The sequence below is a fragment of the Pyrus communis genome, chromosome 2, assembly GCF_963583255.1.
Source record: "Pyrus communis chromosome 2, drPyrComm1.1, whole genome shotgun sequence".
Taxonomy (NCBI): Eukaryota; Viridiplantae; Streptophyta; class Magnoliopsida; order Rosales; family Rosaceae; genus Pyrus; species Pyrus communis.
Genome location: NC_084804.1, coordinates 32,947,521 through 32,967,763, shown reverse-complemented (window position 1 = coordinate 32,967,763; position 20,243 = coordinate 32,947,521). Strand labels below are relative to the sequence as shown.

Here is a 20,243-nt window from a genome sequence, read left to right as displayed (position 1 = left end):
CCAATTATTGTTTTTGCTGAACAACTTAATAGAACGTATGCAACAAATTAAGTGGTGGAGTTTTACACACGTTCAACTGAGCCATCTTCAAGACTTCAACGACATGATCGACCCAAAAAAACAACATAAACATAACTCTGTTTAGCTACACAAAAACTAAAAAGATATCACAGGAAAAGACAAAAAAACGCTAGAGGAAGGGATTGAACCTTCGACCTTGTGGTTAACAGCCACACGCTCTAACCAGCTGAGCTACTCCAGCTTTCTGGGAAATGCACACAAAATTAATGTTTTTATAATTTACAAATATATTTCTTTATATTTCTTTATATGCTTCTACATCAAGAGAGATTTTAGGAATTTATAATTACAGATCCTTGCGGAGTTCACGTTTTTATTACAAGTTACAACAGCAATGTCATTGTCTGTCCTTCCCTTAAGATAGATAATTCAAGGAAACTAATTTTCCACACCATTTTTATTTTTTATCCTTCTACATAACCTTGCTCATTAATATTCGTTGATTATCTTTGATTTATTTAATGAAACGGCTAGAAATCAAATTTTTATATGCAAATTATGGTTTGTAATTACGGAGAAACGATTGCACATTAATGTGACACCAATTCACAGCGCAAAGTCACTGGGACATAATATTTTATATTCAAACAAACAGTTAATGCATGTCCATTGATTCTCCTTTGATTTATTCAATCAAACCGGCCATGAATAGACAGAGAAGTGCAGTGGGAGAGACGGGGGCGTTGAAAATCCTTTCCCCAAAATCATCATACCAGCATTTCTATATTCCATTTCTACCGCGTAAGGCAAAGTAAAAGTACATCGTACCAGTGAAAAATACTACGTAACATACAACATCGCGTAACCTACTCCTACATGACGCATAGGATCGCGAATACGAAATACAAACCAAAACCCTAGCCATGAATCCATGAACAAAAAATAAAGCTTCTCTCATGTTTTCTCATGTCTAGCTGTGTTTTGAGAGCAAGCAGAGCAGTTATCTTACCACGTACAACACCGGCGGTCCGTATAAGAAACATATCATGTTGCGTACAACTGAACCTGCTCTATAAGCCCTCCGTATGACTTGATTCTAAAGGGACACCATTCTGTTCAGTGGAATCCTGTCGCTTTGACGAGGAATCCTTTCGATTGGAGAAATCACTTGCGGCATCGTCATACCAACTGAGATTATGATCTCTGCATTTCATGGGAGAAACAATTGTCAAACCGTTATGCAATAATAGTACTACTCGAATATCTCTGAAAAACTAGGAAAGAAAATTATGCTAATTGTCACAAAATCATCCATGGTTGAATTTAAATCCTCCTTCCAAGTCAAACGACTTCTCTTTTCGGACAGAAGTCGTGAAAAATAGTCAGAAAATGCAAAAGAAGTACACTTGTCAAAAGAGTATAACAATCAAGTTGCGAGAGAACATATACCCCAGCATAGAGGGATCAGTGAGAAAAATATCAAATCCTGTTCGAATACAAATCCGTCTTTAATATAGAACAAAAATACTCGAAACCCAATTTTCTCCACTGAATTCAAATCGGATACAGAACCAATAATACAATTAAGATTTGATTTTGTCTGGCTTAGAATAACTTGAACTGATTTATTTTTCATTTTACGTCTAACTCTTAAAATTCTTGGAACAACAAACAAATTGTTTGAGAAAGCCATCAAGGAACCTCGTCTGGCTTTTGATGAACACCGGAATATGATGAAAGAGACTCACGTATCAGAATACAAAAACAATTAACAACCCAGCAAAAAATTTGAAACTATTTGGACCCAACTTCTTACGATATGTTGTCAAGCCAAACTATTTTCTCAAGATACTTGCTGTCACAATGGAAATCTCTCACTTATTAGATAGGCAATAAATCTATATGTGTTTTTCATTAAATTGTTGCTCTTTTTCATACAGTTTTAAACAGTTAGGAAGACAACCCATTGTATACATGTTAATCGCTCGCTGAATGGTAATATTATCCCCACCAAGATCAAAATTTTAATTTGAATGGGAATTTCAACCAGTTTGTTATTGGACTGTTTCTGAAATTAAAGCACGTCTGCTAAACCTATAAGAAACTGTAAATTACCAATCCATCTTTGTTCCATATCAAACATCGGCTTTCCTGGTTATAATGGATGTGTATCCTTTCTTCTATGAATAAGTACCTTTTAGAAAAAACACAAGGCAAAATGCACAGTATGCAGAGCTATCATGTCCATGTATGAAATAGACTATATGGTGCATGACTGCATGTCCACGAAAGAGGAAACAAACCTATGCCTTCCCGAACTGACAAATTTGGTCGTATGATCTCTTCAGAATTGACAAGAAAAATATCACCAATGTATAGATGGTTTGTTGGGACATAAACACTACACAACTCCTCATCTCCGTCATCCCTCTGTAATCAACCACAAAACAATCAGATCCTAACTCATGGTTTTTATGAGAAAATCCAAAATAAACTACAACCAGATGTAACTAGTAGAATATTAATATCTTCCATAGCAAACCATCACAAAACAACCGTTTTGTTTCTTTCATTTACAGCTTATTTTGCATATAAAAGTTGTAGATAACATTTCAATAGTCTTTTTTTTTTACTTGCCTTTTAGAAGGCTGTTGTGATATAGCTGTGAACATTATTCAAACATATTTCTTCAAAATTTAATGGATTGCTTTGCGGATTGCATGTACAAATTGGTGATATCCATAGTATTTTTGTACTACAAGTGTTATAATATTAGAGCTGCCTGTAAATATGAACAATTCTTCTTTACATTTAATGAACTTAAGTATCTCTCGCATGAACTGTGCTTGCAAAAAATAATACTGCCAGAGAAACCACTTCTGTACTTCCTAGGAGGTGCCAAAACTAGCCCTTTCTTTTTCGACAAAAGAAAAGAAAACAAAAAACCCTTTTTCTCAGATATAAAAACTGCTTTTTGAGGGAATCAAGTAGCTGTCAGACAGCTGTTCCTTTCCATTGCATTAATAACCAACATAATCCATCACCTGCTTCTAAAAGTAAGCAGAAAAAAGTTCTGCGGAGTCGAAATTTGGGCCAAAACAATCTTAACATACAACTAAACTTACTTCTTCCAAATACACACCAAACTGTTGACAAATAGAAAATTAAACCATGTTGTGGTGGCTGTACACGAAGTTCTAATATCATGTAGAAGGTAGATCTATTAATTGGACAGTCCAACATACCTGAAGTGTTACAGATGATGTGATAAAACCAAATGCATATTCACCAACTCGAGGATGACGAATAATTGCAACCTCTTTAAAAGCAGTGGTATTTTGATCTGTCAAATAGAAAAAAGGAAATCATTTATGAATATACCAAAGAGGAGAAAAAGAAAAATAAACACTGAATGGATTCCATGTCAAAAATACGATATTTCTACCCTGCACCAAACCACACACTCACAAGGTAGATGGCATCACAAACTTTTACTAGGTCAGGAGAAACTAATTCAACCTACCAAATAATATGAAATAAAACCATATTTGTTTGGATTAGAAAGACCATTGCATGTGTGCACTCACCACTTATTCCTTACCATGGCAACAATAGGGGTCAATTCAACGGTTTATCTTAGATAGGGAACCATATGTGTCTCTCGTGTACCCAAGCAAGGGAACTTATATCGTAAATTCACATCATTATTCAACTTAGGTCAAACAGCGTAATGAAAGCCAATAGCAGAGGTGAGAAAAACAATCAGGCAGAATTTACCAAGAGCCTATATGGCATGCTGAATGGCTTTAAAATCATAGCCACTTCAGATACGTTGGTGAGCCTAATGTGAAACCTACCAATTTTTGGGCTTGGATTGTTATTTCAACAAGCCTGAAGTTAACCTTGGCTTAGTTCATTTGTTGACCAACTCCTAACTCAAGTGAAGCCAACATGCTTGCAAGTGGATGAGCTCATTTAGATAGAGGAGAACATAAACCCTAAGGCCTCGTTTGGCACACCGTATAAGAGTATAAGACATTGGATAGTATTATATAATACGAAACAGGTGTTTGGTGAGCTTTTGTACTAAACAAGCATCGGATTATTAATCTGGCCCCACCTATTTTATCTCCCTTACACCCGCTTGTTTATCCTGTCTAAAACCTTGGTATTATTTAGTCGGGTTCACGCTAACAAAAACGTGCTGGCTTTTCTCCAAGCCATCTCGCCATCTCCTCTGCACATGGCTAACTCTTTCTCAAGGTACTCTCTCCCTCTTTCTCCATCCCCACCTCCGATCAGCATCAAGCAGATTTCAAAAGGAAAACCAGAGGTGGCAGATCAAACTCAAATCACGTCGTTCCTGTTCTGGAGAGACATCATCTGGGTTTTTGGCTTAACTGTTCCTTGATTGTGTTGGTGTGTGGTGCTTAAACTCAAAAATGGGCAAGATTTCATCTGGGTTTTTTTATTTCAATGGATTAGTAGCTCAAATCTGGGGGAGATTTCATCTGTGTTTTTTTTTTCAATGGATCAGAAACTCAAAATTGGGTTTTTTATTTCATATGGGTTTTTGGCTGCACCGATTCGCCTGGAAAGCATTGAATTGATGATTTTTTTTATTTGCGTTTCCTTTTTTAATGAAAGAATTTGGAGGTTTGATTCTGGAAATTTGAAGGTTTTGATTAGTGTAAATTCATGGCACTTTGTGGAGAGTCTGCTCGAAGCTTCCATTAACAAGTGATTGTGAATTTTTATTTTGTTGGATTGTGAATTTTGTTTTGGTTGGAATACACATTTGTGTTTTTTATTTTTTATTTTTTATTTATTTATTTATTTATTTTTTATATTTGAATCATCAATCCAAAATTGTTACTAACTAGTACCAAACACTGTATAAATAATACAGTCATTAGTCTGATATTGCACCATACGCCCGATTAATTTAGTTAGTACTATCCGATGACTATTTATCCTATCCGATTGAAATAGTCAATACAATCCCAAGGTGCGAAACAAGGCCTAAGATAATTAGGACAGCCATGCAAGAGCTTAACAAGGACATTAAAGTATGGACCGAGAAATTGAAATAATAGCAATTACCTGGAGAGATTGCAGAACTAATCTGTTTAGAGGCTGAGTATATGTGCTTCATGAAGGGCATTCGTTTTATGAACCATTCTCCAATCCAGAAAACTGTTGCACCCATCCATGATGAGGCAAAAATACCAATCAAGAATATAAAAAGTAGGGATGTAACGAAACCTAGGCCTGCAACAATAAAAAGAAGTATTCAATACTGCATAAAAGGGCATAGATAAAACAATTAACCACCCATGACGAAATTGACGTGACGAGGACATCAGTGCTAAGTCATTTAAGATGCATCACCAAAAGAGATGCAGGAAGAGGCCTTAGAGCTCTACCTTTTTGTGGCTGGATTAGAGTTTTCTTCAGTTTCAAATTGTCAATGGACCTTGGAGTTACTCTCCAAGCCTTTTTTAGGTAGATTCTAGAAATTAATAAGTTAATGCATCTAGAGTTTTCTGGGAGTCGAAAAGTCTTTCATCATAAGAGCTATCTGGACTATAAGCATATGTAAATGCTTTTAGGCAAAGTAATGAAGTTTATGAATAAAAATCAGCTTTCAGAAAAATACTTTGATCTATCCTCCTGCAAAGGGAATTTGGTGTGAAGCCCTGGAGCGAATCCAGTTTCTTCTCTTCTTCTAAAGAGCTTCTATTCCCTCTTTCTTACCCTTCTCATCTTCTACCATATAATCACAACTCTATAGGGATTACTACTTGCATTGGAGTTGAACCAGCCCTAAACTAGAGGGATCAACACGGACAGAGAAAGTTAGAAACTACTTAGTTTCTGAAATTTTCGAAGGAACATACTGTGGGTATCAAAATCTGCTTGTTTCATGTTAGTTTCCTACTTTTAATTTCAGGGTGTTGTGGGTGTTTATAGTTTCTTTTGAGTTTTCATTGTTGAATTAATTTTACTATTAATCTTGGCCCTAAATACTATCATGCTGCATCATGACGAACATTTAATCTATTATCCAGCAAAACTTAGTATGAACTTAAGATATGATTCTGTTTAGACCAAAAAGTTAAAGATGGACCAAGGTATGGAAATTTTCCGTACATGATGAAGTAATAATCTATGCTTTGCCACCACTAAAAAGTGTTACACCAATACCAAATTTGGATAGTTACTGCAACTTGAACTATTTGGAAACTTCCACAAAACCTATTCAAATCAAATCCTTATAGTATTACAGTATTATTAGAATTTTCCCCAATTTTTGTGGTCAAAATTATTACTAGTATTTTAAGACACGCAGAAACATATGCAAGTAAGAACTAAGGAGTCACAAACTACTTCAAGTATCCAAACCTCTATAGCATTTATTTTATAATTGGTTATTATAATGGTAAAATAGCGATTATCATTATTAAGTTTTTCAGAACTATTCACAGAGATTCATTCATCAAATTCTACTTCCTTAAGCATTAGTCATCGCTGTCCCAAAGTAAACATCAATTTCGTGATCTGGAGTCATACCAAATATGTTAACCCCGAGCCTGGCATATATTGGACTGAAGAAACCATCTACAAACTGAACAAACCACCAAGTGATGAAGAATGTGACTGCGACAGGAAAGAGAACCATACTGCAAATTCACAATTCAAAACTAATACGTTATAATCAAACAACATTTTTATAAAAGATTATACAATTAAAAAAAAAAAAAAAAACCTTACCATCCGGTCATGAATTTCTTTGAGACCCAACTCTGAAGCACTGCATAGCATGCCTGATGAAGGCACAAGTTGTTTGGTATACTTTATGCATTGAAAAACAACCAACAAAATAATTTAAAAAAAGAAAAAACATTTATCCAGTAAAGATGACTTTAAACAGGACTAGATAGAGGAAAAGGACTAACATAACTTCCTAAAACCACTTGGTACAAAATCTACTTCGGACCACTATCATAGACAATTACGCCCCTTTTGTTAACAGTTTTCTTAACCTTATGATATAGTCTTTTTAGAGGTTATATAAATGCAAGCTGTTTCTAAGAAGGATAACATTTGCACAACAAATGGTACTTCAAACTTGGAACAAGTATGAAGAAATTAGCAACACTTGTTTATATCTCAAGGCTAACCATTTGTAGTTTATTCAAGAGCTCAAAATAAGATTTTACCATTTTTTGTTTTATACAAGCAATGCTGGGGAAGGGGGGAATTCCAACTCGATACTTTGGGTGCAGGGTTGAATGCTATAAACCAACCGAGCTCCAAGCCCCTTGCTTTACCATCAGAACAATCTATGTTTTAACCAGATTCCAGACCCCCTAATACAACATTTCTCTATCTCGAAAAGCTAATTAGGAAAAAGTTGGCATTCAACAACTAAATTAAACCCACAAACAGTAAGGACAATTAAAAGATCATCAGGACCAAATCAAAGCTTATTAGTAAAGAAAACCGAGTTTCACTACTTCTACTACAAATTATACCTAATAAGCGTTCAACTATTAATTATGGTTGTTTCAAATTCATAATTAGGGTTTTATGCTCTAATCAAATCCCAAACTGCCACAGGAAAGAAAAGAAATTTGATTAAATTTCCAAATTGGGGAAGAGGTATTCTGAAGTGACCGGGAGAGTGACAGACGGACAGACAGACCTTGCGAGTTGAGGAGTTGGGGGAGCTTGGCGGAGACCTGGAAACATCTTCAGGGTCGGTTTGGGTCAGCGGACTCGACGACGTAGGCTCTTTAGCTTCCGCCATTTGGCTGCTTCTCCGTCGTTGTGTTACTTAACCAGAGCGGCGGAGACGGGAGACGGAAGACCGAAGAGGAAAAGCAGCTGATTTCAGTTTGCCACGACTCCTCGGACTCGGACTCGGACTCGGACTCAGTCTCAGATTCTCTTCGTAGACACCGTCTCTCTTCTGACTGTTGCTAACCCCTGTTTGGCTGCGCGGATAACTTGTTTGGTTTAACTCTAGATCTACCTACCCAATTTCCAACACGACTTCAAATTTGTGCTGTTGATTTGTTTGGGACTCGTCACCTCCATTTTGTCTTACAAACTAGAGCGAGTTAAATTGTTAAAGGTAAGAAAATAGAAAATCGCTAAGGATCAAACCCGTACGAAGAATTCAAAATGCAGAGATATTTTTACATTTTTTCATTACGGTAAAGTATCATTTGCACGTAACCGTCAGGTGCATTTTATACTCCAAAGTGGAATAAAAATTATGTATTAAAATCCTTATAAGTCTAGATAGAAATAAACGTTTTAATTATTCGTTTGGAATTGTTTTCACGAACTTAGTTATTTATTTGCCTTGTGTGGATTCTATTTTAATGGAAACTTGATGAGTAACATTGTTACAATTGTTATCCAAAATAAAGAGTTGAGGGGGAGAGGTAAAACATCGATAGAAATTCTAACGAAGTTAACCAAAAAAATCATTGCTACACATTCCATGGGCTATTAGGGGCATATCAAGAACGTGCTGGTCGAAATATGATTTCCAAATTAAGTTTTGAATGTAGATGTTGTAAACGGGAGTGGCAATGCCATACGCAAAAAGGACTGATCACCGACTTTGTAAAAAACCCGTCCATCGATAACATGCCACTACATTTTCTCTATGCGCTGTAGATTCGGCAATCTAACATACATATACAAGGCAGAAGGAGAACATACTATGCCATAACACTTCCAATGACCGAAAAGAAAACATAATTCAGACTGCTAAAAACTATTTACCCTTTATTAATGAGCAAGGTCTGGACTACGAAGGCCTTCAACCCAAATAAGCTCATGCATCATCACATGAACCTAACAGAGTAACAGGGACAGCCTGCTAGCAAGTAGAAACCATACAAAGAGAATGAAACATTCCTATCGTTCTAGGTTGATAGTCCATTAATTCTTCAGGCCAAGCATTACATCGTGCACACAAGGAAAAACAAAATTGATCACGGAAACCGTTTAACGAATAGCAATTTATATGCCATGGGCACACAAGGACGGAGGAGAGCAGTGCAGTACAACTTGGTCGAACCGAGGCAAGGTTGCTTGGTTAACTTTGGTTCATGCTCAGCTTCGGTCGAGAAACCCTATCCAAGAATAATTTATAATCAGCCGAACTTGAACTCATTCAACAGAAATCATGCTATTGCTATTAACTAAAGAAGCACAGGTAAACGATCACAGCCACACAATTGATGTAAGTTTGAGTAGTTTAGGTGGAGGTGCTTTAACCCCGTCATTAGGTTTTATTGGAGAGTATTAGAACATAAACTTCACAGTGATCAGACCATGCAGTAATGGCAGAAAGAATAAGGTAACTAAGCAATTTGCATCAAACCAGACAGTGCAATAAGATATTCCTGTCCAGCCATCATTGATTTGGACATTTTGTACTTAGTAAATAACTGGCAACGGTCATAGAGTAGAGGAGCCACTAATGTGGCTAGAACTTAGAACCACCTAAAAGAACCCATGAAGAGCTACTCGTTTGTAAACTCCTAATTTTAATTATCCCTAAGTCCTACATTGAAGATAGTCAAATCCAAATTTAACGTTATTCAAACTGCCCGAAATCATTTACTAACACAAGCTCTGTGATTGAACAAAACCACACAGCAAATGTCCTCAGCAGTCTACCTTAGAAAGGTACTGGAGTAAATGTCAATATGCACATTAGCATGTAAACATTCAAGACAGCAAAACTATTTTTCAGGAACGCCGGAAGTAACTTACACAAAGCAATTGCAAGAAAGCAATGGGAAAGGGAAAAGAACAGAGGATGGAGGAACCAATATGCAAGCCAATTTGGTTGAAAGTTTGAAATGACCGGAGCATAGAGTCCTTACCACCGAGGAACTGCAGCCTCTAGAAAAACCAATGAAGCAAATAGGAAAATCAGTAGAAGAAGAAATTCTACCGACGAAGAGAAAATCAAATTGATTACTGGCAAGTAGGATATAACATGTTGAAGAAGAGCGTGTCTCAGAAGAGCCTGAATTTAATAAAGGAAAATTACAACAAACTGCGTCGTATTTCTGGTGAAGTGAAAATCAAAGCCAGTGTGGTTCTTTCATGGAACCAGATTTGCATCACCATACAGGTGACAGATGATTTGAGTACAATGAGAAGATGTTCACTTGAAGATGTCTAGCTTGTTTTATTATTTTTCTCTGTCTAAACCAAGGGCTCAAACAGAAGTTTAAGAGCAGCAACTAACGGAAGTTTAAGAGCAGCAACTAAATAGCTGAATTAACCGAGCTGGTGTAGCTCATTCAGTGTCCAAAATGTCGAGACATGACTCAAAAGGGAAACCCTATGCACCGTCTACGTCACATAGCCAGCAGGCCTTGTCACAACGGTGATGCAAGACCTATACCGCAATGTATAAAAAATGAGTCAGAAATAGACCCTAATGCAGAAATAAGAGGTAATCAGTGTGCCACTAGACAAGAAACGACTAGCTTAAGAGGTATTTGTTAATGAACAGAATGCATTAATCACATTTGTGCACTAGAAACTTGAATTATTATCCAAATTTGACACTGACCCGAGTTTTGATTCTCGAAATGAATGAGAGAAAAGACGGATAAGGGAGAAAAATCTATTCAACCATTAAAAAAAAAAGCCAACAAATCCCAATTAATTTCAAACAAAAAAGGACTAGAAAACACTACCTTCCCTACATCTTGTTACCGGTATAGTTGTATATGCAACTAATAAAATTAAATACCCTTTCGTTTCTTCACCCTCATCTTTCACACCTATTCACACACACCCAAAAAAAAAAAAAAAAAAACCCAATTCCAAAAGTCAGATTCCTCTTGCTTTTTAGTTTCTTGAATTCCAAGTAATTAATTCGATGGCAAATGCCAAGACCTTGAGCCAAGCACAGAGAATGTATGGGCAATGCGGCAGCATTTTCTGTGACTTGATTGAGGTTTGGAACGTCAGAGACATGAACGGCCTTGAGAGCCATTGATTTTTATCTTGATTGAGGTTTGGAACGTCAGAGACATGAACGGCCTTGAGAGCCATTGATTTTTATCTTGCAAATTTGCAAATTTGCAAACTTGCAAAAATTCAAGCTATGGGAATTCAAGAATTATGAGGACACTAAGAAAACATAGCGTAGGGTGTAAAAATAAATCCACATATTGAATTGGGTTTATAGGAGTATATTAGATATTAAATTTGGGTTTAAAGAGATATTAATAGTTTATTTAAAAATCAAATGGATGCAACAAGTAAGTTGGGTATAGAAATGAGTTAGATGGATTTAAATAAAATTTCCCTTGCGCTGCTTATGTGCGCTTCATTTTAGCACCATTGCATCAAATATGGACGATTAGATTGAGATAAAAAGTTTCATCGTTGTGACATCAATTTCTGGATAAGAAGGAGGGAGTTCTAGCTGGCGAGATGGGGTCGTTACGTTAGTGGTAAGATAAATGATGTCAGGAGTCGTTCTTCCCTCTTTGGTTCACCATTTATCGTATTTTTCATTTTTTTCACATATGCATATTTTATCCACATTAGCATATTTAATGGCTTTTGAAAGAAATTAACATAATTAAGGTAATATAGACCGAGTTTTGAGTTTCACGAAGTAAAACAACAATTTTTGAGTTTCAAGGGTCAAGGTGGGATCAAAATCGAGTTCCAAGGACAAAGTGAGATCAAAATGGAGCGGATTTGACAGAAGAACATAAACACGGTAAAGTGACTCGAATTTTGAGTTGCGTAAAGCAAAGTGGAATCAAAATTGAGTCTCAGGGGCCTAAAAATAGGCCTCATAAATATGGGTAAGTTGGTACATGGGTTTATAGGAGGCTGGCTGTGAGCATTGGCGGAGTCAAGTACATGGCTCCAGTGGGCTATAGCATGGAAAATGATCCTCGCCAGATTCTTTTCTTGGGGATCTTAGGAATCTCGTGATCGTGACTGTTTATCGTACATCATGCGATTAATTTTCGTTAGGAACTATTTATATTTAATTTTAAATTTTAAATTTTAAAATAATTTATGACCGCACGATGTATGATGAACGGTCACGATCATAGAATCCCTAGGATCCTCACCTATAGCATAGGGAGAGTTTTAATTATTTAAGGTTAAAAATACTAATCGTTTGGCCTATTTTATGATTTTTAATTGTAGTAGTCCACCCAACAAATGAAAGTCTGAATTTGAGAGTTGTTCGTAGGGAAAATAAGAGTTTAATAAATATTCAAATTTAATGGTAATAATATAAAACTTCTAATACCACTCACAGTTCCTTATTTTATTCATCTAAAAGTTTGAAGGCTAGAAGCCTAGAAAATAGACCATAAATTTCTTACTTCAAATTATTACTTTCAGGTTTACTATTATATAGCTTCATGCAAAGTTCTAAAAGATGCTAAGTGTTAGTCAGGCGGCGGCCTAGGGCCTAGCGCTTAGGCGGTTAGCCGGGACCTAGGCGAATTTAAGTAAATTTATTATATATCATGTAAATAAGTGTCTGCATATACTTAAAAAAAAATACATAATTTCAATGAGATACATAAACTGCAAAATAAAATAACATATAGATTATAAAATATTAGAACATAATTAAAACATGGGGAATAAGCATATAATGTTTGTTCATCTAAGTATTCAACAAGTCTCTTACAATTTATTAAAAAAGATAAAACATAAAATGAAAGTTATCTACTTTCTATCTAAATGAGTCGCGACCTAGGTAGGTCTGGGCGTACTAAGCGGGCGCCTAGGTGGTCTAGGCAAGCGCTTAAGCAGGTCTAGACACCCTTTCTTAGTTTTCAAAGGCATAAGGATTAATTGGGGTAGTGGTCAGCCGTCTGGCGCTGCCAAGGGATTTTTAGAACGGTGGCTTTATGTTGACAACAAAAAAAATTGAGCATTTTATTTCGTAGTAATAATTTTAGTTTAGCTCACATTCCGAATAATTCCTATCTCCACCATTAAATGTGAGGAGGGAGGGAGGGTGTAGCCACTGGTAGTCTTCGCGTGAAAACACACAATTGGCTGGTGGAATAATTTTGTTTCTCAGTTGATATAGGCTTTACACCTTGACCCTTGAAAAGGCTTAATGAATCCTTTTGTTATTGATTATCAGCAGTGACATCGTTGGCAATTGTCATCAGAGAGAGATGTTATATTCGAATATATTATATATTGAATACTTGCACCATAAATAAGTAAACTTTATTTTTTATTTTTTATAAAGGATTGTATTTGGTTTCTTTAAATCTTTAAATGCCCTGTTAAGAACTTTAATTGTTTCTCAATATTAGAAAAAAAATTATTGGGATGAGTTCAGTGGCGGATCCAGCATTTTAAGATCCGGGGTCCCAAGATAAAAGTTAAAAAAAAGAAAAGAAATTAGACTAGTTTAATTCCATATCACTATTTTTTATTGAATTTGGTTCATTGAATAATCAACCACATCATGTGGCCCAGTGGTAAGGGCGCATATTTCGGCTTTCAAAATACAAAAAATAGGGAGGTCTCGGGTTCGAGGTTCAAAGCTGGTGAGTCTGCTTGACTGTGGCCAAGAGAAAGCTGAAATGCCTTTGTGAGTCTTCTAGGCCCCTATAAGGGATGGATAACTGCGTCGATTTGGAGGATGAAAACAAAAATTAGAAACCTCTTCTTCTTCGTTATGAGCACTGCTGCATGCATATCTATGGAGGCAACAAGTCTCTCCGCTGCACCTGGAGGCAACAAGCAGCATATCTATGGAGGCAACAAGTCTCTCCGCTGCACCTTGTTGAAGGGTCCTGAAGGTCGATCACAAGTGTTTCTTTAAGCTTCCGAAGGATCTCGAAACCTTCCGGATCCCTATATGAATCCGTCCATGGATGAGTTACATATAAATTGTTATATTCGAACACATCACTTTAATCATCCACTGAGAAAGCAAAGACAATAAACGGTGAAAATTGTACTAAACAACATAAAACAAACAATATACAGACATAAATGGACCGCGTCATTTGATAGAATTCTTAATTGTCTAATGTGCGTGAAATCTAAATTACAAGGACAAATATGTAATAAAACAAAGTATAGTGACAAAAGTGAAAGTTCTTGTAAACTACGTGGATTTTGTGAAATTTCGTTATTGTAAATAGGACGGCTATGACTTAGAGGAACAAAAAGTGGACGGCTAGGATTAGAAATTTCGCGCAAACCCTATGTCCCCGCCTTCTTGCAGGTGAGCGAGAAGAGATCCCTAAAACCCAGACGCAGAGACATTTTTCCTAAACCCCTACTCTCTCTCTCTCTCTCTCTCTCTCTCTCTCTCTCTCTCCCCCCCCCCCCCTTCGTTTTCTCTCTCTATAGTTTGTGGTACTGAGAGAGAAAGTATGCTGCGCCGAAAAATTAGGTTAACCAAGGAGTACTTGTACAGAAAGAGCTTGGAAGGCAAACAACGACTGCTCTATGAGAAGAAGCGCAAGATCAAAGAAGCTCTAGAAGGTTTCTCTCTTTCCCCCCTCTCTTTCTCTAGAATTTACATATATGTGTGTATGTTATTTGTTTCTAATTGGAAGTTTTGTTTTGGAGTAATTGAATTTGTAACAATTTTGGGAAATTTGTTGTCTTTGCAGAGGGGAAACCGATACCCACTGAGCTCCGGAATGAGGAGGCTGCTCTTCGTCAAGAGATCGATTTAGAGGACGAAAACACTGCCGGTATGGGGTCTATGAAAATTATCAATTTATGATCATTTATCTATGAAAGTTCTCTTTTTATTTTTATTTATTTTTATTATGTATCAATGTGTTAAATTTCTTGTGTAATCGATAATTTATTAATTTGTAATTTTTCGGGTAGTAATTTAAACCTTTATTTGTTTAGTTTTCATTAAGTTATGCTGTTGATTCTTCATGGCTTTCATTTCTGAATCCCAGTCCCAAGGTCACATATCGATGATGAATATGCAAATGCATCTCAAAGAGACCCGAAAATTTTGCTGACTACTTCTCGTGATCCGAGTGCACCACTAATACAATTTGCCAAGGTTGGTCTAGCCTTTTTCCTTATGTGCCACATTAGTTTTGCTGCACTCTTGTGTTCATTTTAGTGATATTATGTAAGGCCGGTGTTGATTATTGATTGCCGTTCAATGACACTGTTGTTTCAGGAATTGAAACTTGTTTTTCCCAATGCGCAACAAATGAATCGTGGTGGCCAGGTTGGTGCATTTTTTTGCTTAGCTTTTATTATTGATTGTGGAGATAATTTTTTCCACTCAAAGGGCCTTTGACCTAATGAATCATTGACTTCGTTAAAAGTTCTGCCATTTTCAATCTAACTGGAGGCACTAGAAGGTGGACAGAGCGGTAATCTGAATTGATGTGCACATAGTGCTTTGCATGATGCTATTTGATTACTTCTTATGAATCAACATGCATCACCCAACCGTTGAATTGTGGGAAGATGTTTTCTGCGCGTTTAATTTATTCAGTTTTCTTGTGTGAATTTTTATGTTTTTACATTGTTAGTCATTTTTTGTGTTACAATTATGTCTAGATTGACCTCTTTACTTGAGAACGTTATGACATTTAAGGACGTGCCTATCTTGTCATTGATGGTTCTGATGCTTTGGCCTTTGGTCCTTTTCCATACTTGAGCATATAATGATATTTTTTTCTCTAAATCCTGCAGGTTATTTCTGAAATTATTGAAACATGCCGTTCACATGAATTTACGGATGTTGTGTTGGTTCATGAACATCGTGGTGTACCAGATGGTTTGATTATAAGCCACCTACCTTTTGGTCCAACAGCTTATTTTCAACTACTCAATGTGGTAAGTAGTGTGATAATTTTTGTGTTAATGTTGGACAAATATCTTGGTATTAAGACTGACGTAGGACAGGAATCCAGACAACATAAATTCCTTAGGGCCGTCAGCAGCAAAAATTAGGAAAAAGTGAGGCCGAGATACAATTTTAAAAAATGAAAGAGAGGGATCATGATCTAAAGGTATGAATAGGGCTACAAGGAATTTCGTTTCATTGCTTAACAGTTCTTGTGGGAGAGATGGCCTTGGGTTTTCAAATTTGTGATTTTCAATGGTTGATTGTACTTAAACGGAGTCTGGTTAATGCTAGAAGTGATTGTCAGGTGAAAAAAAATAAAGAGAAAGTTGAAGAAGATCAATCTCGCCCTCGCATTGGTGATGTAACTCTGTTGCCTAAACCTAGCAAGAAAGCCTCATAGCTTCTAAAAGTATTGACTGGAATATTTCTTTTTATAAAGAGAGTTAAATGGATGAATATTGGTAGACTTGGATCCAGAGTTTCAAAGTCAAGCATAATAGGCAAGTCAATAGCTTGAGATCACCCACGAATGATCCATGGACCACTATTACAATCCTTCTCCAGGCAACTTGAGTGACTCTAATTCCGTAAAAAAAAAAATAGTAAAAAACAAAGCAGCAGCTTCTAAGTGAAAAGAACCATAAATTGAAGGTTTATTACTGACAATTGCAGATTGCCAATCTCGGTGAACATTGGTATTAACCAATACATGTTTTTACAGTTTACTTTTTTGACTTTGTCATGCTTTATTGGATCTGTGCTTTGACTTATTTATTTTGAGCACTGTTCTAATAGTATTTTTGTTGTAGGTCACAAGGCATGACATCAAAGACAAGAAAGCCATGGGAACGATGCCTCAGGTTTATCCACACCTGATACTTGACAATTTCACGACCAAGGTATCATGTTTCGATTAAAGATTCCAGCATCTTGATTGCTTACTTTACTCTGTACATTATGCCAAGGTAGATCGGACCCCATTGATCCAATTAGAGATAGTTTATAATGGTTCAGAGATGAGGATGATTGATTATAGTTATTCTCCAAAGGTTTTATGCCAGTTATTTATGACATACCCACTGACTATGAAAATCATGCGAGGAATTTCAATGTTGCTGTTCTATCTCTATATATTGAGTTATTGATAACCTACCTTGGTGATATAATTAGATGAGGCCATCTTTCATCTCTCTCTCTCTCTGTAGTGCCCTTCCTGATTACTATTCTTACTAATTCTTATACATCCAATCCTGCTATGTCTTAATCATATGTACACTTACATCACTGCATCAGTTCCTTTTTTTTTTTTTTTTTTTTATTTGAGTTGGCCTTTGTAGTTACTAACTTTGACTGTTCCATTGAATATGATTTTCTTTTCTTGATTGTTCGTAGTTGGGTGAGAGGGCAGCAAATATTTTAAAGCATCTCTTTCCAGTGCCAAAGCCGGATACGAAACGCATAATCACTTTCGCCAATCGGTCTGACTACATTTCATTCAGGTTGGTTTGTTGTCACTCCTCTATAAGGATGGTTGTTGATATATCATATATCTAAATGATTTTCACATTTCCCATAAATTCTATTATTTGCACATGTTGGTGAATGTAGATAGGGCTTTCTTGAATGATACCGACTCAGGCTACTTTTATTTGGTCAGAACATATATTATGCAACTGTTTTATTTGGTCATTAGATATTAATACTGCTTTTTCCTCCTTTTTTTTTTTTTTTTTTTTTTTTTTTGTGCATTTTCGTTTCTTTTCTCCTTTTTTCTGTTGTCTTTAACCATTGCTTAGGAGCAATTGTACATTGTATTCATTATTTTTCCTTTTTTTTTTTTTTTTTTATCTTTAACCACTGCTTTGTGTTTCCATTTCCGTTAACAATTTGAGAACGTACAGGCACCATACTTATGAGAAACCTGGAGGTCCTAATTCCATTGAGCTGAAGGAGATTGGTCCTCGTTTTGAATTGAGGCTTTTTAAAGTTAGTACTCATTACCTCATCTTCATTGTTGAGAAATTTGTGCTTCTTGCAAAAGGATATAGCACGCGTTTCATTTTGCACTCACATGCAGACATGCTGGTGTTGTTTATGTCGTTTGGCACTAATATTTTTTTATTTAGTTTTTTTTTCCTTCCATTTAATATTTTTTAAATTTAATTGAGCATTTGCTCAAAATTTTCTTGCTGCCTGCTGAATTTTTGACACTAATATTTTTTAATTTTTTTTCCCTTCTGTTTAATACAAAGAAAGCTACATAACATACACACAAGCGCATACACATACCGAGGCACAATGATGTTTTGTTTACCTATCAAATCCAATACCTCCTTTCTAAGCCGTGCAGGTGGTAATCAAATCACCTGATTTATCAATCATGTTCATGCCATGCTTATTCCTAGTAGACTGTTTAATGTTTCATAGCATTACTTGTGCGCGTTTACACTCGTTTTTTTTTTTTTTTTTTTTTTTTTTTTTTTTTTTTTTACCACTTTGATATTGCAGATAAGGTTAGGAACAATGGATCAGGACGAGGCCCAGAATGAATGGGTCATCAGACCATACATGAACACGGCCAAGAAACAGAAGTATATGGGGGATTGATAATCTTTAGAGCTTTTCGTTGACAATTTTGTGTAACTGGGCTACATTCACTGTGTTGCTCAGAATATATTGATTTCAAAGGTTACAAATAGCACTCGGCTAAAGACTAGAATTCCCTCTCCTTTCAGTCGTCTGACCCGCTTACAAGAGGTTTCCACTCCTTTATGTAGGCCCCCTGTGAACTCAGAAAGCATTGAGCTCACCTACTTTTACTTTTCTGGCGTTTAATGGGCACCTACGTAGACTAGCATGCTGACAACCTTTGTAACCATCAGCGAATATTCAGCGATGAAGTGACATTTTGCGCAGTTGGGATTGCACATTCTTGTAGACCAATGTGTGTTGAGTGACCTGCTCGGCCTTCATTAATCAACGATGTCACTCCTGGGCAGTGGCCTGACAACCTTTACGTTATGTTCTATACTTCTGCTTTTGATTGATGATTGACACGTGGATTGATTGTTTCCTGAGTAGGCCTACTCCTAAAGCCTTGTGCCGTAAAGTTTTCAATCTTCCCACGTGTCCTTAACGGTCGAAAAGTACTTTATGTTGTTTAGTTGAACCAGGATGGTGAGCGATTGACTATTATGCTTGACAAGCCTCCTTTTAATTAAGGCTGGAATAAAATACCGAAAATTCCAAATCGAACTGAAAAAATCTCAAACCGAAAATCTTGAAAATTTCAATGCCTAATATAGAATCGATCCAGAAAACTTGGTACGGGAATCGATCTCACTTTTCATTTCATTCTGTAATCCCAAACCGAACCGAAATAAAAAAAATATATATTATTTAATTTTAAATATATATTTGGAATTGTAACAGTTGTCCGATTTGGTTGAGATTTAATCTCAACTGTTGAATCCAAATAAAACCTTCACTGTCACTCAGTTAATCTCAACTGTTGAATCCAAATAAAACCTTCACTGTCACTCAGTCACTCTCCCAGACTTTCTACATCTCTCCTTGACCTCACTCCTCAGCATCCTCTCCCTCACTCAGGCACTCTCGCTTGACCTCACCTCACCCTCACTCTGTCAGTCTCTCTCTCGACCTCACCTCTCACCTCACCCTCCTCGCCGATTTCTCTCCTCCTACCACATCAGACAAGTGACTCACCCCTCACCTCACTGTGCACTGATTCTTTACAAATCAAGTAAATTTTAGAATTAATTTAGGGTTCGAATTCTAGATTAGGGTTTATGAAATTTGTTCATGTTTTGGATTTGATGTTCATGACTTTTCTGTGCTAATTTATCTTGAATGCTTTAATAGGTTTTCTTCAATCCTGAGATTTAGAGCACCGACTGCACCACTCCATTACCTGTTGTAATTTGCAGGCCTACCTGGTTTCATTTCTCTGGTTGTTGGATAATTGGATTTGCAAGGTAAAGTTTTCTGAGTTTTTACTTTGTTGCTCCAAAAGGTCTTAGAAAGTCTAATTCTTTGAAACATTTATGTGGGCTTTGTTCAGTTGGTGGGTTGTAAATCTCTTATGGATAACATCTAAATTTTCAGTTTTTAATCCAAGGGTTTTGCAGCTCCACATTTTGATGTGATTTCTGCTCTACTTTGTTTATTTTTCATGAAATTTTTTATAACTATTCGAGCCCAAGTAGTCGATTTTACCCAAAAATGTGATAGGACTCGTGCAAACCATACACATATCATGATCACCACCTATGCCATAAAATGTGATAGGACTCGTGCAGACCAT

General features: G+C 36.3%; 2 protein-coding genes and 1 non-coding gene across 3 annotated transcripts; 1 reads left to right on the top strand and 2 right to left on the bottom strand.

The window, feature by feature from the left end:
- Positions 1–188: 188 nt before the first annotated feature.
- Positions 189–262, bottom strand: TRNAN-GUU (transfer RNA asparagine (anticodon GUU)). The gene has a single exon. It is a non-coding gene; the product is annotated as a tRNA-Asn (tRNA).
- Positions 263–714: 452 nt separating this feature from the next.
- LOC137725685 (protein LIKE COV 2-like) lies at positions 715–7,988 on the bottom strand. Its single transcript, XM_068464454.1, has 7 exons — positions 7,730–7,988; positions 6,796–6,848; positions 6,595–6,704; positions 5,125–5,292; positions 3,267–3,364; positions 2,325–2,451; positions 715–1,224 (listed from the first exon to the last, which is right to left on the bottom strand). Exons 1-7 carry the CDS (start codon positions 7,832–7,834, stop codon positions 1,118–1,120), a joined length of 768 nt encoding a protein of 255 aa, XP_068320555.1. The 5' UTR covers positions 7,835–7,988; the 3' UTR covers positions 715–1,117.
- A 6,409-nt stretch (positions 7,989–14,397) lies between these two features.
- Positions 14,398–19,111, top strand: LOC137726079 (uncharacterized). The gene is made up of 9 exons (XM_068464943.1): positions 14,398–14,571; positions 14,703–14,786; positions 15,006–15,115; positions 15,239–15,289; positions 15,763–15,906; positions 16,729–16,818; positions 17,312–17,418; positions 17,821–17,905; positions 18,428–19,111. Exons 1-9 carry the CDS (start codon positions 14,460–14,462, stop codon positions 18,524–18,526), a joined length of 882 nt encoding a protein of 293 aa, XP_068321044.1. The 5' UTR covers positions 14,398–14,459; the 3' UTR covers positions 18,527–19,111.
- Positions 19,112–20,243: the final 1,132 nt, after the last annotated feature.

Coding starts and splice junctions, on each gene's coding strand:
- LOC137725685 (XM_068464454.1), bottom strand. CDS start 7,834: ATGGCGGAAGCTAAAGAGCCTACGTCGTCGAGTCCGCTGACCCAAACC. Junction 5,293..6,594: donor GCTCGGGGTTAACATATTTG/GTATGACTCCAG, acceptor TTATTGTTGCAG/GCCTAGGTTTCGTTACATCC. Junction 2,452..3,266: donor CATCATCTGTAACACTTCAG/GTATGTTGGACT, acceptor GGTTGATTACAG/AGGGATGACGGAGATGAGGA.
- LOC137726079 (XM_068464943.1), top strand. CDS start 14,460: ATGCTGCGCCGAAAAATTAGGTTAACCAAGGAGTACTTGTACAGAAAG. Junction 14,572..14,702: donor GATCAAAGAAGCTCTAGAAG/GTTTCTCTCTTT, acceptor TTGTCTTTGCAG/AGGGGAAACCGATACCCACT. Junction 17,906..18,427: donor TTGAATTGAGGCTTTTTAAA/GTTAGTACTCAT, acceptor TTGATATTGCAG/ATAAGGTTAGGAACAATGGA.